At 39.5% G+C, this 17,758-nt stretch overlaps 1 protein-coding gene across 1 annotated transcript; it reads right to left on the minus strand.

Moving 5' to 3' along the window:
• Positions 1-7,747: 7,747 nt before the first annotated feature.
• LOC119745981 (neurogenic locus notch homolog protein 1-like) lies at positions 7,748-14,830 on the minus strand. Its single transcript, XM_038222759.1, has 6 exons — positions 14,708-14,830; positions 13,325-13,462; positions 12,291-12,416; positions 11,030-11,167; positions 10,247-10,375; positions 7,748-9,283 (listed from the first exon to the last, which is right to left on the minus strand). The coding sequence occupies exons 1-6, from the start codon at positions 14,787-14,789 to the stop codon at positions 8,685-8,687; spliced, it is 1,212 nt and encodes a 403-aa protein (XP_038078687.1). The 5' UTR covers positions 14,790-14,830; the 3' UTR covers positions 7,748-8,684.
• Positions 14,831-17,758: the final 2,928 nt, after the last annotated feature.

The raw sequence follows: 17,758 nt of genomic DNA on the forward strand, positions 1-17,758 counted from the left end.
AGATGAGAATCCTTGACCTCAAAGAGGTCAATATCTTGTTCCTAACATTTGGTCTGACCTGTATCTGATTAATGACCTAATCAAGATTTGTAATTAATTATGTAAAATTTTGACCTTTGTAGAAAGATAGTGAGCATTTGACTTGATCTGTTCTAAGAGATCATATTATTTAGGGTTGTATACAGTCGACTCTCATTAATACAAACTCGTTCGGATCGAGCCAAATTGTTGGTTATATCAGAATTTTGTATTAAGAGGAACATCACTCCAATTCATTGTGCACATAAATGCACAGTCTGGACCAAGGCTTTGTGTTTGCTTTAACCAGAATTTGTCTTAACAGTGTTTGTACTAATGAGAATCGACTGTATATATTTGAGGATTTAAAGTTAAACATATTAAAAGTGTACTCTTGTTGCTGTATTTAAACAGTTTGAGGATGAGGAATCTATGCATCTTGGAAAATAAACCAGTACTATCTAGCAGCAACTTTGTTGTGTATTTGTTGATATGTTTTTGTCACAAAATACTAAAATTTGCATTAATGGTCCCAGAGAGGGCCAGTCTTCACTGGCTGACTCACTGTCACTTGTGGGCAGTGCTATCATATAGGATTACCCCACAATGCCAATGAATGGGATAACTTAAGTTAGACTAGACACTGTCAAACTTGGTTATGTGGGTTGGTCTTTGGATCCCCCAGAAGCATTTTGATTGTGGACCTCAGTGGGCTAAGGTTATAAGGTTACTATAGCTGAAAGAATTTGTTTTCCCCATAATAGTAGCCTATTTGCATCGTTGGTTATTGCCCCCCCTCGTCATCACCAAGAAACGAGGTGAGAGTGGCAGAATCCGACGAGGCTGAGAAGCCGAGGCGTTTCAGTGCATCAGGAATGAGCAGTGGCGTGCTGGCTGTCACAGATCCTTGGAGAACTAAGGCGAGGGCGGCAGGACAAAGGCTGAGAGCCTAGATGAGGGTATCGGGAACGAGGCTCCTACAGGCATGCATGCCGCCTGTTGGGAGATCCTTGGAGAACCGAGCTGAGGGCGGCAGGAACGAGGGCGAAGAGCCGACATGAAGGTATCAGGAACGAGGCTCAAGCATGCATGCCGCCTGTTGGGAGATCCTTGGAGAACCGAGGTGAGGGCGGCAGGAACGAGGGCCGAGAGCCTAGACGAGGTATCAGGAACGAGGCTCCTACTAGGCATGCATGCCGCCTGTTGGGAGATCCTTGGAGAACCAAGGTAAGGGCAGCAGGAATGGATCCCTAGAGCCAAGGCGAGGGCAACAAGAGTTAGGCCCATGCAATATCGGGCCAGACCGGTGGTGGTGTGCTGGCCACTCGGTGGGAGATTTTTGGAGAACCAAGGCGAGCATGGGCGTCGCGAGGGGGGGGCAAGGGGGGGCACTTGCCCCCCCCTGGAAAAGCAAAAAAAAAAAAAAAAAAAAAAGACGAAAAGAAAAGAAAAAAAAAAGAAAAGAAAAAGAGGCGCGAAGACAAAGTGGTGTAAATTTAATGAGTTGGGGGGGGGGGGGGGGGGGAAATGTCCCTGCCCCCCTCTAGAACTGATAAATCGAGAATGTGTTGAGAAATACAAGCATTTTTGGGCAAATTTTTTTTTTTGCCCCCCTCTAGAAAAAATCCTGGCGACGCCCATGAAGGCGAGGGCAGTTGGAAGTTGGAACGTGCCCGAGAGCCAAGGTGAAGGTGATCGTGAATAGAACGAGGCCAGACCGACAGCAGCGCGCTTTCTTTAACATTGAGTTGGCAGGGTGTTTAACACACTCATCAGACACTGATCAGACTTAAAATGTCTACCAATTAAGAACAAATGCTTTATGTTCAAAAATTGCTTCTTTATTTTGTTAGTGTTCAAAATATTAGTACAGAATACAGTGTTGTGACATGGCAAGCATTAAACCTGTACTTAAAACAAATTGGGACAGTTTAATACAATGTATGCATTTAAATTACTAAGTGTGTACAGAGGACTAGTGGGTAGTTTATGGTAGTGGACATATGGACACATGATCAGATTGAAGTCTGGGCACTCATAGGCTTGACTTAAATGTAGGCCACTACCAGGCAACCTAGAATTACTATGGAAAATAAAGCTTCAGTAGGAATACCACAGGCTTCCTATTGGCTACCATGACATATGTACACTATACTATGGGCTACACTATGGGCCATGGTTAACCTCGCAAATTTGGTGGGAGTGGTTCACATTATTTACACAGCTAAATTACATAGGTACCAATGATTTTATTTCATGGATCTAATCCGACTGAAATAGCACAAACTGACAATTAGAATTTGATCTTCCCAGTCGTATATATTGCAGGTGCATGATGGCATGTACGAGTAAATGCACATCCACAAGCGCCAGTCATGATTAAAAATATTCTTACAAATGAAACCCAGATTTTTGTGCCACACATTGTTAACAACCATTTGAGAGGACGGTAAAAGATTATCTATATTTAGAAACGGGCAATAACGACATTGCATTGTCTGAAGGGAACTCGGAAATAAAATATGACAAAGGTCATAAAATATTAATATACGTTGAACAGGAAACAAGAACGCCCTGCCTTATGGCTAAAATTGTCACCATTAAAAATGGATTCCAGCAACAAGCAAAAAATAAAGGCTCATATAAATATCAAAGATGCTTGAAAAGAAAACCCTGCTTCTCCCCCCCCCCCAAAAAAAGAAGGAAAGCAATATAATCCCACATTGCTTTGAGCTTTCTTATATTTTTGGCAGCCCAAAATGCAGGGAACCATACAGGCAAAAACTTGACCGTAGCCATATGGAAGATGAACACAATTGCTTTCCTATGTGAAATATATCTTAACCAGTTCATGCTGGGATTATTTTGACAGTGACCGGACCGGATTGTTTTTCACGAACCTCGATCCCAGACGGGATCAGGCCTCGCTCACTGCAGACAAATATTTCCAGCCTCACTCCCTGCGTGTTTATCCGTCATCCGTTCCGAATACCTCAAAACCTTTGCGTGTATACACATCATCTGACGTGAACTGGTTAAAAAGGTAACTGTTTTTGTCTTTTTTGTTCCCTTTTGTTGTAAGAACTCAGGTTAAATGAAAGAAGCAAAGCTGTACATTTAATCATGTACACATAATACGTAAACACAAATACTAACATGTATAAAGCCAAGGTCATTATTCAAAATTTGGATTCAGCTTCACATGCTTCATATCTAAGTTTCAAAGACGTCCTTTTCATTTTTGTTTTTTCACTGTATGCAAAGAATCATAAACAGAAACCTAAAGCCACATCCCATTTCAGCTTTGCACACTTGAGGCTCAACATGACACCCAAAACAGCAACAACTGAAGCCTTAGCCCAAATAATAAGAAATGCCCTCTGACACCTTCTAACAAATACATGCACACAGATGACAAAATTGTCAGCTGATGAAATAGTTACCAATAAATACATCACTGGGGTGCCTTTCTTTTTCTACAAAAATAGTCTACACATACATAGAACACCATATCAAAAAGGTTGGTTTAAAAAATACAAGGTTTCGTTACTTACTCTGGAAATAAAGTACTTTATAATCTGAAAACCCCTACAGATCTAGGGTCCTTAGTTTCTGTACAGGAAGTATATTTACATTAAACTACATGTACAGTGTAATACATGTACATGTACATACGTTGTTTTTTGCCTCTGACTGCACTTCGTGTACTGGACCAATGTCATAAACTTGTAGCACACAATAATGAGATAACTTAAATCTATACTTCGTATAGAAATAACTTACTACATGTACTCAAGTGAATACCTTGACGACTAAACAAATTTTTAAAAATTGCATTCTCCAACACAAAGTACACTAAAATAATTGCATTCTGCAATACAAAGTACACAATTAATGTAACATTACCCACAACAACAACAAAAATCTACCCTTCAAAATCTACTTAACTCTACATATCGGGTACATGTACCAATATTTACAGGTAAACATATCTACCAAGAAATATTTCAAAGTGGCCAATAAACATAGTTGCATGGACGAATTGAGAGATCTGCAATGCAGTATCAACAAAATAGAAAACGGAAATGATATAAGCTGATTTACCATTGCGAACAAAATGCAATGGGGGTTTAGATACGCACCCTTTAACCCATGACTTACAACACACAATGTAGATGTTTTTCGTCAGTGTTGCACAAGCATCATTCTGGTTGCTTAAATTTGACAGTTTATGACAGCTTTGTCACTTATTAAAAATGACCGATTTCAGAGACCCTACATTTCAATTTTTACATCAAATCACAATATCCTGTCTCAGACAAGTTTGACCCTTTATAAGTAATGACAACTTAGGAACATAACAGTGCAGTCCAGCAGGTGTTTCCTGATTCAACAAGACATTTTTCTTTCTGTGAGATGCAGTGTAAGTGACACACCCTAAAATGTACATTTTACGAGCCTGTTTTATTTCATTCGTGACCGAGGGAAATCCTGCCGTTTCATGTGTCGTTTGTAATCTCTCAGTCTAGATTGATACATCCTATACAATTGTTGAGTTTCATGACAAGGTTAATTGTGTGGATTCTTAAAAGTTGCAGGACTGATGCTGGTACATGTATTAAGACTTGAAAGAAACATTGACAAGTGATGTACATGTTAGGTCATGTAGGTAGGGTACAGTCACTCTTGGCCACAAGGGGTAGACTGCCCCTAAAGGAAAGGCGGCAAAAAGTGACTATTAGAACTGGCTAGTACTGGCCACAAAAGGCAAGTGAAGTGGCACTGGCCATAATGGGCAAATGGCCAAACTTAGATGAAATGCTACAACATACAGTACAGTCAAATAAAATAGACAATGGCCAATAAAGGATTTAAGTGACCACCATCATGGACAAATGGCCAATGAAAGATGGCCAAAATACCCTGGTGGCCACAATAGGTGGTAATACTGGTAAGGTGGCCAAAAAGGACAAGTGGCCACCAATGGACAGGTGACCACAATGTATGGGTGGTAATACTGGACAGGTAGCTAGAATGTACAGGTGGCCACAATGAAAAAGTGGCCACAATGAAAAAGTGGCCACAATGGACAGGTAGCCACAATGGAAAGGTGGCCATAATGACCAGGTGGCCACAATGAACAAGTGGCCACAATGGACAGGTAGCCACAATGGAAAGGTGGCCATAATGAGCAGGTAGCCACAATGGACAAGTAGCCACAATGGACAGTTGGCCACAATGGACAGGTGGTCACAATGGACAGGTGGTCATTACAGGTGGCCAGTTAAGTGCCACAATAGAAAGGTAGAGCTATATGTACATGTACATGTTTACAGGTAACCACAATATGCAATTTAGCACAACAGCTGACTTCTATGAACAGCTTTTTTCAGCTCTTGAAAGAGTCAGCGTGCACGTTTTACTTCTTTGTAATAACAATGCAACAAAAGGGTATTCAAAAACACTAATAATAGCAACTACATACACATGTACCTGTAAAATATCAGGTATTAAAATAGTTTTCAATATGTACACAGTTACTTGAATTAAGCTCAGCTGCCGAAAGGTAAAATACACAGTACATGTGCGCTACATTTTAACATAAAAAAAAATCATTATTCAACAGGAATACAACTACAGGGTACAAGGGAAGAATCCTTATTTCCCAACATACCAGAATAACCTCTATTCATGCTTTTTCCCAACATGATACACGAACATGTAAATGTACATGTAGTTTTACATGCAATTAAAGAGGTTGTGGAATGCTCGAAGACATTTCCGTCATTTTTCGGGTATATGTAGCCTAAGGTGTGATGAAATAAAAACGACTATTGTTTCTGTCATGAAATGAATACAAAAGGTACTTTTGAGAGCTGTTTTTCAAGTCCTGTCATGCCTGTTTCGACCCGAACGTGCAATTTGTGTAAAAGTCGTCGTTGCGGGCAGCAAACAAAACACAGTAAATCGTGACGTAATAAACAGGACTCCCGATGCAGAGTAGCATAAACGAGTCCGGTTTATTACGTCACGATTTACTGTGTTTTGTTTGCTGCCCGCAACGACGACTTTTACACAAATTGCACGTTCGGGTCGAAACAGGACCTGAAAAATAGCTCTCAAAAGTACCTTTTGTACTCATTTCATGACAGACACAATAGTCTTTTTTATTTCATCACACCTTACGCTACATATACCCAAAAAATGACGGAAATGTCTTCGAGCATTCCACAACCTCTTTAAATGTATACATGTACATGTATATCACATCTTACAGAAAAAAAAGAACAAGCAACAAAACTGCCACCTTTTAAGCTCACAGAAAAACATTCAAGATTTCCCAACTATTCAAAGAGCTAAAAAAATCCAATTTAGAAATCTGTGATTTTCCTGTATTTGATGTAACGGAAAACCCCGTTAGTTACAAAAGTAATGCACTACTTAACCAAATCAATCACACAAACTAAGGCCGGTGAAATAATGAAAAATAAGGACCATCCCTTGCACCATTATTATTATTTCATGAGGTCAGGGAAAAGACTCTGAAGCATCCCATGTAGGACCACACGCTATCTTAATTCATTTGTGCCTTTGTCAGTAAGAGTTTGTAGGCTAATGATTCTTAATGTGTTTTTACTGATTATTTTTATTCTGAGGCTTGTGGGGGCGGGGGTGGTTTGGGCAGTTTTGGCGAATGTGGTGTTTCTGATTGGTTCTTAATGTGTTTTTAACTTATCTTTCATCAGTCTCTATACAGTTTAAAATGTTGTAAGATAATTTTGTGTTCTAATCAATGGAAAGGGGGTCAATGCAGCGATAGGGGCGGGGGTGATCTGTTGGTTACTCGGTTTTAATTTCTTTGTTGGTTTGGTTACACTTGAATGGTTTTAAGGTTTTAAGGCCTTTTATTTATTTTTGACGGTTTATCTTAAAATATTTAATACATTTTTTTCGCTGTAAAGTTGTATGTGTAAATCTAGTTTAGTCATTTTAACTGTATTTTTTAGTGTTCTGTTTTGGAGCTTTCATCAATGTTTAGACATGTAAATTTTCCATTTTTATCTTTTTAATGGACAACAAATGAATTGAATTGAATTGAAAAAAGTTCACATGTACATCTACATTATGCATACACGTTGTACATGTAGGAGACTGGAGTGCATTAACGGGTAGTACGGGAACCGGGTACCCAGATGAAAAATTTCAACTTTCGCAAGCGTCATAAACATGATTTACATTTGGTTTTCCCATGTAGCCTGGTTTTCATTTTTACAATCCCCAACAAATGATATTCAAGACCTTTCTTTTTCATTGTCAGAGAAGTTACTCAAAAATGTGTAGAGTTTCATAATCTGGAACCGGTTCCTAACATCAACAGTCAGGTACAGCACATGTACTCGGGTACTCAGTTCCGTTGAAATATGTTTGGTTTTCCCATGTAGCCTGGTTTTTATTTTTACAATCCTCAACAAATGACATTCAAGACCTTTCTTTTTCATTGTCAGAGAAGTTACTCAAAAATGTGTAGAGTTTCATAATCTGGAACCGGTTTCTGACATCAACAGTCAGGTACAGCACATGTACTCGGGTACTCAGTTCCGTTGCACAGCCCTTATACGTTGATGAAAACATGTACAGGCATGTACTTTTTCCACAATAAACTGTCACATTTTTGCACTTATCCACACAAACATGGCAAGAGACCAACATCTCTATCAAATGTTTCCTCTCCCAAAAAATTCTGCATGATTAATGGAAATGACATTCATTCCTGCATACCTATGCATGTACTTAATGAGGGGGAAAAATCTAATTTGCATTGTGAACAACTTGTACACATTAATCATGTTGTTGACTTCAATGACTGATTAAAACAATACTGCCTACTCAATACATATAAGTAGGCTTGATATGTTTTCTCTACATGTGTATGCTCCATACAAAGTAACACATCAAAAAATTGTATTACGTACTGTATGGATTTAGGTATGAATGGTCCCAAAACATATTCGTACAAATATGCATAAACATGTAGGAAGCAATTACGTGAAGACTTTATTTTCGACATACACAACTGCCATAAGATGTTTTTTCGCAGATCACATGGCTGAAGTAACATGCACCGCTGGTAGCCACAATCTTTGACTACACCTGATTGGCGATGATAACCGACCGAATCAGGCGTTTCCGGCAAATGACGGCAGGATTTTGGGCCAATTGACGACTCATTTGTGCATCCTTCTAAGCTGTTCACGTACACATTCCACACAAAAAAACATTTACAGCATTCTTCACTGGTACGCTGACCTGCAACTGGTAACCGTTTCCAAGCTCCAATCACCAATACTTCACCACACCATGCACACGACAAGGTACTCATTCTCATTTATTGCTTTTTCTCCCAAAAAGGCTTTGGTGAAAGCTGTCCTTTGCTCACTCAACAGAGGGCACCATCACAAATTTCTGGCTTTCAGTTCAATTGAACTTCCAAAGACAAAAGGGGGCGCTCTGTAATATTAGGCACTGCCTTATTTTCTCTCACACTTGCCTTTCTCCAGTTTGGCAATGATTTTTACTGTCTCGTACAAAAAGATTTCCCTTTCTTGCCAGAAAACACAGTACTTGTGAAACTGTGTCTCTGGTTCCAACTTGAGGCTGCAGCATGTTCACAAAACTTCCCCCACATTCAGGTCCTCATATGCTGGGGGTGGAGTTTCATCCCCCTGCATGGTGACAACACCAGCTGCCGTCATTCCAGCACCAACGACTTCCATATACGTTGGTGGAACCTCATCCTCAATTTCTTCCTCTTTGTCCGAAGTGTTTGACGGACTTGGGATGTGGACGCCATTGTGTAAGTTGTAGGACACCAGGAGGTTGGTCCGAGCGGGGCACCGGTGAGGCGGGAGGTGATGGCAGAAGTTTGAATGCTGGGATAGCCGATAAGGCGTGGCTACCGCATCCATGCTGTCGCCAGTGCCGTCGGAGATGCGCCCCGCCTGCCGCGACCGGCTTCGTCTCCGCCTCCGGCCGTGGTGATGGTGGTGGTGGTGGAGGTGGTGCGGGTGACCGACGGCTGCGAAGTACCGCTGCTGCATGCGCCGGACCCGGCGCACGTAGACGAATATGGTGACGGCCATGAAGGTCATGAGCATCGCACATGAAACAATCAGAATATCAATAAGATTGAGATTGGATTCCACTGGATGGAGTGGGATGCCTGCGCCTGGGCCATCAGAGGGGATACGGGCTGTGGAAGAGGCTCCTGAAACAAATCAATTAAACATTTTTGACTTGTTCAACCTTTGTGTAAAGTGGGCAATATGTGGCAAAGACGTCTTCTCTACGCATGTAGCATTAGTTATGTTTGCACATTTTCATTTGAAGGTTTATAGCAGGTAATAATGGCCATGAAAGAAAAGGAAAAAAAAGACTTTTTTTATATCACAAATCAAGTTTTAAAGATACAATGTTGTGTTGAATACAGTGTTGTATTCAGGCATCTCAAGTCCTTCTTAAGTCTGGTCCTGAGTAAATCACAAGTCAATTCACAAGTTTTTAACAAGTAACAGGGGATAAACAATGCAATCCTGCTCAGTTTACTCCAAATGCAAAGTAACAAGGAGTGTTGAGCAGTACTTCAGCAGATGCAGTATAACAAAGGAATGCCTTTGTATCACTCTCTTTGAATGGCCTATGACTAGAGTAGAGACTAGGGTCTTTAGACAGAATGGACTAAAACACTGATTCATTCATAAATGTGACCCGTTCTGTCAAAAGCAGACGCTTCTGGGCAGAGGTTGAAATTAAGATAGGGCCAAAAAACGCTGTGGGGGTGATTTTTTTTTGATTTTCTAATTTTTGCTGATTTGTAAAATCCTGAACATGTCTAAAATATACTATAAAAGTTTGAAACTCTAATTTGAACTCTAAATATAGTATTTTTGATGATTTATTGAGGTATATCAGTTAAAGAGATGTCTGTTTTGTGACGTTACTGGCCATTTTCTCCGTTTTCTACTTTTTGACACAATGAACTTCAAAATAGCATAACTTTGCCCAGGAAATACAGGTTTCAAAAATTAAACCACCTATTAAAAGGAAAATGTACATATTTTAACAATATGCAAAAATCTCATTTTCGACCTTATGCCCAGAAAAAGTCTGATGTTGACAGAACAGGTCACAAATCAGGACAGACTGGTCTTTGATAACGCAAGGGACGTACCACAGTTATGTTCATCGTCTCCTCGTGCGCAGTCCTGCACCTGATTGCAGCGTCGTTCCTGGGGTATACAACTCCCGTCACCACAATGGAACTGTCCCTCAGGACACACTGTGCCCGGCATCATGGAACCTGTGGGAATGAAGTGCAACCCATTAGCCCTCACCCTGCCAGATGCTAAGCAGAGCAACAGGTGTACAAATCTACAGACCTTGTTACACTGGGCCATCAACACCAGTGTACAATATATCAACACCAAAGCATTTAACAGAAAAGTTGAGCTACATGTACATCAAATGTGAGGCGTTCTGGCGAAATGAGACAGAACTGGGCACAGCCTGTAGTGGGGGGAAATCTGAATTTTTTTTTCGATATTCATTTTTTTTTTTTATTTATAACCTTTGATATGTCTACTACACATATTTTAAAAGAAAAAGTAAAAAAAAAAAATTGTGGAAAAAGCGTTTTTAAGGAAAACCAATTTGCATCTTTCGTTTGCACGAATACAATACTCAAAACTCCAAAGGCCGTTTTCTCAATATTTTACTTTTTGACATGCCGATAAATGCAAACTTTTAACAGCCATAACTTGTCAACTGAATGTCCAATTGAAGTACAACAAACGGTATTGTAAGGAGAATTTTATTCTCTTTCCTATTACCTGCAAACCTCATTTCGACCTCTGCCCAGTTGTGTCTCATTTTGCCAGAACGCCTCACAAATTAGAGGCCCTATAACCTCCGTATAAAATCAATAAGGTTTTCTCCTTTTCTTTATGAATCTTACTGCAATATTTCTCGTCGCTTCCGTCTACACAGTCTTCTGTGCCATCACAGACGTATTTCTTGATGACACAATGCCCGTCGCCGCACCGATATTCTTGAAGACTGCAGGGGGTCGTAATGGGTGGTGAATCCTCAAAACCTTAGCAAGAAAAGAAATGTTTATTATTTTATACATTTATGTTTCTGGCGTTTCAAAACCAGTACAATTCTTGCTGTTGGTGGTCCAAATTAAAACTACATGCAAGTTAGTTCTAATTCCAGATGTGTTTTGCAGGTTTGGTACAATAATGATACAATAAACTGGTAATTTTATGGATACAAATTGGAACTAATCCCGTCTGTGCAGAAGCGAGGTTCTGCATTCTCCTGAAGATGGACAGAGTGTACTGTCCAAAAACACGGACAACAATTTTCACCACTAGCTTTTTTTTTTAGAGAACCATACTTCTTCACGGAAGGGATTAATTACACGTTGTACCCGCAAACTACTTTATTCTCATTGGTACTTATGGTATTTTTTGTATCTTGGTTCTTGGTTGGTTCATCTCCTAAATACTTCGCGTGGGAGTTTATACAGGAGACCAGAAACACCGGGGCAAACCCCTTCTCTTTAATAGCGATAAGTGTCACTGGGTTCTTTTACGTGCATTGGATTACACAACACACGGGACCTACAGCTTTACGTCCCATCCGAAGAACGAAGCAATAATGGTTAAGTGCCTTGCTCAAGGGCATAAGTGTCCACCCGGCGGGCTCGAACCCACGCCACTGTTGCCTCTGAAACACCAGAGCATGAGTCCAGTGTTCTAAAGCGCTAGACCATGACACTCCATGGTAAATGAAAAAGAATTACAACTGACAGAGCTTTGGACCTTTATTTTTAAAGAAGCATTTGAAATTTCAACATTTCCTCGGATCAGCCCTCCTAGTCTTCTGCACTTCAAAACCCTTTAGAATTCTGCAAAACCATTTTTGCCCATAGAGTTAGCACCCACACTTCAAATTCCTTTGACGTACTCTTCTGTGGATTATAACGCTTCAAATACCTGTACCATTCTTTTGTGTGGTTAAGCTTAGTTCAAGCAGGCAGATTCGGTTATGCTTCACTGCTCTCAGTAGTGGGTTTTTTTTCAGTGACTCTCTGTGTGACACAGTTACTAATAACACCTCATTCCCTTCACCTGAAACTAACCTGCAGGGTTTTAAAGAGTTTTACACTTTGCTGTGAATATTGACTTCCCACAAGGACGGTTATTAGATACCTTTGTGATCGAACGTCTGGCAGTGCCTCCCCTTCCAAAAGAAGTCGCAGAGACACACGTAGTGGTCCATGAAGTTTTGGCAGGTCCCTCCATTGTTGCATGGATTACTGCTGCAGCCTGGTCCAGCTGCAGGCAAATGAAAAAAGTCATTCTGATATTTCATTTAAAGGGAATGTACATCATTGGTTTCCTCTGTAATTTTCAGAAATGAACTAGTTGAGGGGTTAGTATAATAGATAAAAATATTACTACACTGACATGTTTGAAGTTTTGTGTCCGAAAATGCTAGAAAAACCAAGAAAAACAAAAATGTTCAAGTAGTCTGGTTCCCTGACTCCACTAAAGATGAAATGGATCAATTTATAGATGCTGGAAAATTGTAAGATAAGGGAACCAGTCTAGCTGGCCTGCACCCGTTCATGAATATGTAACCAATAGCAAACACAATTTGGACTGAAACAAATGGTAAATATGTAGCAGTAGTTAAAAAATAGTTAGGTTTTTCCAACGGTGGTCAGCCGACCACCGTTGGAAATGTGTACAAAAATACCATTTTCTTAAAAATGACTTCACACCAGGTCCCATAATTTTACAGAATGCTTTAGACTGTCATTAACCAACATCCTGGTAAGGTATTTCGTAAAAACTTGGTAGTTTTATTTTTCGATGTTTGCAAATGTTGTATTTTCCCTTTAAACACCCATTTCAAATCTCCCAAAACCTCCCAGAGGATTTTGAAAGATCTGGGATGCACATAGTTAATTAGTTCCACTCAAACATGTCAAAATACATACATCCACAAATACGACACTCACCCAGAGAAATATGTAAATGCAGGCTACATGTGTTTTACTCTTGTAGCTCGACACTTTCCTTTTTTTTTAGGGAAGAATTCAAAATTTAACCAGCAGTAACTCGAAATTGAACCTTGAGGTACCCCTGTAAAACCTCGCAAAAGCTTGAGGTACACCTCCAGTATACCACCTGTTGAATTTTGCATTCTCCCCTTAATAAAATGCAAGATTAACACTTACATTGGACTTTGGTTACGCAGAGATCTCCCGTCCATTCCGGGAGACAGAGACAGGAGAAGATATCCGAGTTGGGCATCTGCATGCACGTGCCGCCATTCTCACAGCCGCTCAGCGAGCAGTTGGCCACATTGATGCTCTCTGCAATAATAAACATTAACTTTCTAATACAATTACAGAGTATGCCTAAATGGCAAAAATCAAGTAGTTTGTATCAATGTATTGTCATGACTACCATGGGCGTCAATCGGGGACGTTTGTACACACAAGTGCATTTCTAGCCCCATAAATGTGGCTTATTTACTGGACTGCCTCCGTAAACATAGGCCACACATCCACATGTACAAAAACGTGTTGACTTTGCCAAATTTTGATTTTCACATTTAGGCTTAGTTTGTAGGATTTTTTTGCTTTAGAAGCATACTCACCCTCTTTATAGGCTAGTCAGAAAGTGCTGCCTTTTTCAGATGTATATTTTTCGTGAAATTTCCAGATTCATTTTTACACGTTTGCGTATCAAAATTTCAACATGGCATTTCACAAAAATTAGACATCTGAAAAAGGCAGCACTTTCTGACTAGCCTATAAAGAGGGTGAGTATGCTTCTAAAGCAAAAAAATCCTACAAACTAAGCCTAAATGTGAAAATCAAAATTTGGCAAAGTCGACACGTTTTTGTACATGTGGATGTGTGGCCTATGTTTACGGAGGCAGTCCAGTAAATAGGCCACATTTATGGGGCTAGTGCATTTCAAACTATGATACGGAGTTGGGAACTAGGGCAGCTATCAGCGGAAACCACTTCAAGCTAGTTCCCATCTCCATATCATCGTTCGAAATGCACTGGTACAAACGAGATCCAGTCTACTCATTATCATCATCGATGCATCGAGGTACTAAAGTTTGCTTATGAGTCGGATGAAAAGTGATATTTCCCATTCAATTCCGAGAGCTCCCCTCGCGATCGATCGTGAACACGTTAAATTTCCGACTCGTGTTTGAATGACGCGATGTAACTGTACGTGCCCAGCGTTCATTCAGTGGTCCAAGCGTGATTACGTTAACGAGCGCGATGCATCGATTATGATAATGAGCAGACTGGATCTCGTTTGTACAAGTGCATTTCGAACGATGATATGGAGTCGCGAACTAGCTTGAACGGGTTTACGCTGATAGCTGCCCTAGTTCCCGACTCCGTATCACAGTTCGAATGCACTTGTTTGTACAAACGAGATCCATATTCAAGCTAGGCTAGAGCGCAAGCGCGCACACTGTTCGAGTTGACCAACGGTCTATGGCCAAAATTACACAATCGTATCATATTCATGTACAATAATACGTGAATAAAACACAGTCGACATAAACCACGACTATATATTGTATTTACCTGAGGCATTCGGAAGAAACAGGACACAAACTGCAAAACAATGCGCGATGAAGAATCTCCAGTCTCCCTCAAAAGTCGCCATTTTGTAGACTACAGAAAAAAAGCGTCTTCGCAAGCTTCGTCTCAGCGTGAGCAGCGCCCTCATGCGTCGATCAAGGTCATAATTTCAGATTTGAAGAAAAAAAATAATTATGAGAAATCTGAGTTTCATGAAACATTAATGGCATATGTAAGAACTTAGAAAGCAGAGATACTCATTTGTTAAATACTGAATTAGTTTGGCGGCCAAATAGCTAACCTCATACGTTTTTATTGCCACATTTTGGACCGAATTATTATTTTTTTTTATACAGTTAGGCCTATCCATTGTAGCTGCGACCTTTTGTGTATTATTGGTTAATCAATCAATAAAACAGGTCAATTAAACAGAATACCGTAAAATTCCTACATGTAAGCAAAGTAGCTCAGACCGACAGACAAACATAACAAAAATTACAATACAACATAAATTTATTTTCCAATCAGTTATCTTTATTGTTTCATCATCATCATCTATAGTTCATCAAGTTGTGACAAAGCCTCATCAATGCTGCTCTCTCTCGTACGTTGTGATTTTCGTTTCATTTCATTTCATTTATTATTTCGCGGGTCAAATTTACAATGGGTAAAACAAAAATAATAATATTACAGACAGTAATAGACATCCTAAAAAGACATAAGTTTAAAAAATACACATTAAACCATAAAAAAGACTTAGACCCTTACACCAAGATAATTGCACGCCCCTGCGGGATTGCTAAAAAGTGAATTCAATCACTGTCAAGTAGCTCTCCCATAGCATGACTAAAAACCCTATTTTGCAAAAACACAAACATAATAACAGACTTACACTATAACACATATCGCATGGGCAAAAAGAAAAACCCTTTGAAATTGCACAGATTCCTGGAATTTTTTTATTTTTTATTTTATGTATTGCACCATATTAACAAAAAAGCAAGGAAAACACCCCCCTAGATGACTTAAGATAAAAAAAAAAAGATGTCTTATCTCTCAAATTTTTTGTCTTCCTCTTCTTCGTTTGCCTGTTCGTGGTTGCCAATCTGTCAGTATTTAGTCCACCTGTTGTCTTGAATTCTTGCTACATGTCCGGCCCACCTGGGCTCCATTTTGTCTCTCTGATCTATGATGATCTATTCACTCAAAACCAATTATATTATTTCTGTCAGACAACACACATACATTCAAAATGTTCAACTTAGTTTAAATGACACTGTTTTAACTAAAGTTAAGTTCACTAAATTCCTTGGCATTCTTACTGATGAAAATCTCTCTTGGAATCATGTATCAGCATATTAGTAGTTTGTGTAGTAAAGTCTCTAAAAATGTTGGTGCCATGAACAGACTAAAGTGTTTTCTTCCCGAACACATTTTGATTACACTTCATAACTCATTCACTGGCCTGGGGTTCATCTATAACAGGTTGTAATAAGTTATTTTTGTTACAGAAAAAAAAGCTATCCGTATTATTCATGGTGCTGGTTATCTTGAGCATACTCCCCCTTTATTTGTCAATGATTTTTTTAATGGCAAAACGCTGTAAGTTATAGTTCGGGTTTTTTTTAGGACTTCCTAAATTGGATTAACAACTTTTTTTAAGTCTGTACGGCAAAACAAATACGTGTCATGAACATTTTGCCATCAAAATGATGCATACAATCATGTATTGCATTAATCGTGCGGCAATTAGTAAGTTCTCAAAATTGATCATAATTTTGAAACTACCAAGACATTTACTGTAAAATTTTGCAGGAAAGTAAAATAACATATCTCCCATGATCATACAATTTGACAGCATAAAGTCCAGTTATTTACTAAAAAAAAGTCAGTAAGTAAAAAGTTTAAACTCGATTTTCTATTTTTTTTTTTCGAATGAGGCTTCTTTGCCACGGGAAGGGCCGACGGTGCAATTCGCGCAAGAGCCCGCACAGTATATCTACATGACGTACCGGTACCTGGGAATTAATAGGGCGTTACCGGTACCGCGACACACAATTGTTTGTGGGGTCTGCTCATTAGTCCGACGCCTCATCAGCTCACAGGTCCGACGCCTCATTTCGGACTTCTGAGACGTCGGACCTATGATTATGACGTACGTACGTCGGACTATGCTACGGCCCCAATTTTGTTTCGCCCATGTGATACATTTTTTTCTTCATACATACAATTACAAATGTTATTATTATTTCGAGATTAAAAGTATGCGCCCTCATAATCATTTAGAGGGTACTGTTTAACCATTATTTCCTCAAGACAAATATATTATAAACCCGGGTATTTCAATCGTCAACTTATCTCACAAGAGGATCCGTGGTCACAGCGCGCCCAAATTGGGCGGAAAACTTTCACTTGTACAAGTCACCGTACTGTCACATTGGGCTACTTTGTGCTCCGTGCGTTAACGAATTGCGCTATCGTCCGATCATCAAGATGACCGTTTTAGCCGATTTTCGGCTAACTTTGATGTATTTTTAAAAAAAAAAACGAGATTGACAGAAAATTTGACAGAATGGATTTTTTTTGGCAGATTTCTGGCAGAATTCTGCAAAAATGTTTTCTTGACAGAAAAACAGTAAATTTGACAAAAAAAGGTACATTTGTTTAAAAAAAAGCTTCAATCTTTTCATACAAACCCTTACATAATGGGACAGGTTGGCAGATTTCTGGCAGAATTCTGCAAAAATGTTTTCTTGACAGGTGCTGAGGCTCACTGGGAACCGGACTTTGTTGTGACGCAACCGCGTTTTGCCCAAAATTTACGCAATAATTTCATAACATCTTTATGTGACAATAGATTGTTTATAATGTAATTTGAACCTTAGTTAAGGCAATGCTACAAATCCGCATTGTGATTTTAAATGTTTTAATTAATAGTGTATTTCGAGTAATTCTGGGGAATTTGGCAGATTTTTGATAAATCTGACAGATTTTTGAAGTGCATTTAGCAGAATTTGGCCATAACCTTACGGTCACCCTGCCGATCACATTTAA

This window comes from Patiria miniata, unplaced genomic scaffold (assembly GCF_015706575.1).
Source record: "Patiria miniata isolate m_02_andy unplaced genomic scaffold, ASM1570657v1 HiC_scaffold_1, whole genome shotgun sequence".
NCBI classification, from domain to species: domain Eukaryota; kingdom Metazoa; phylum Echinodermata; class Asteroidea; order Valvatida; family Asterinidae; genus Patiria; species Patiria miniata.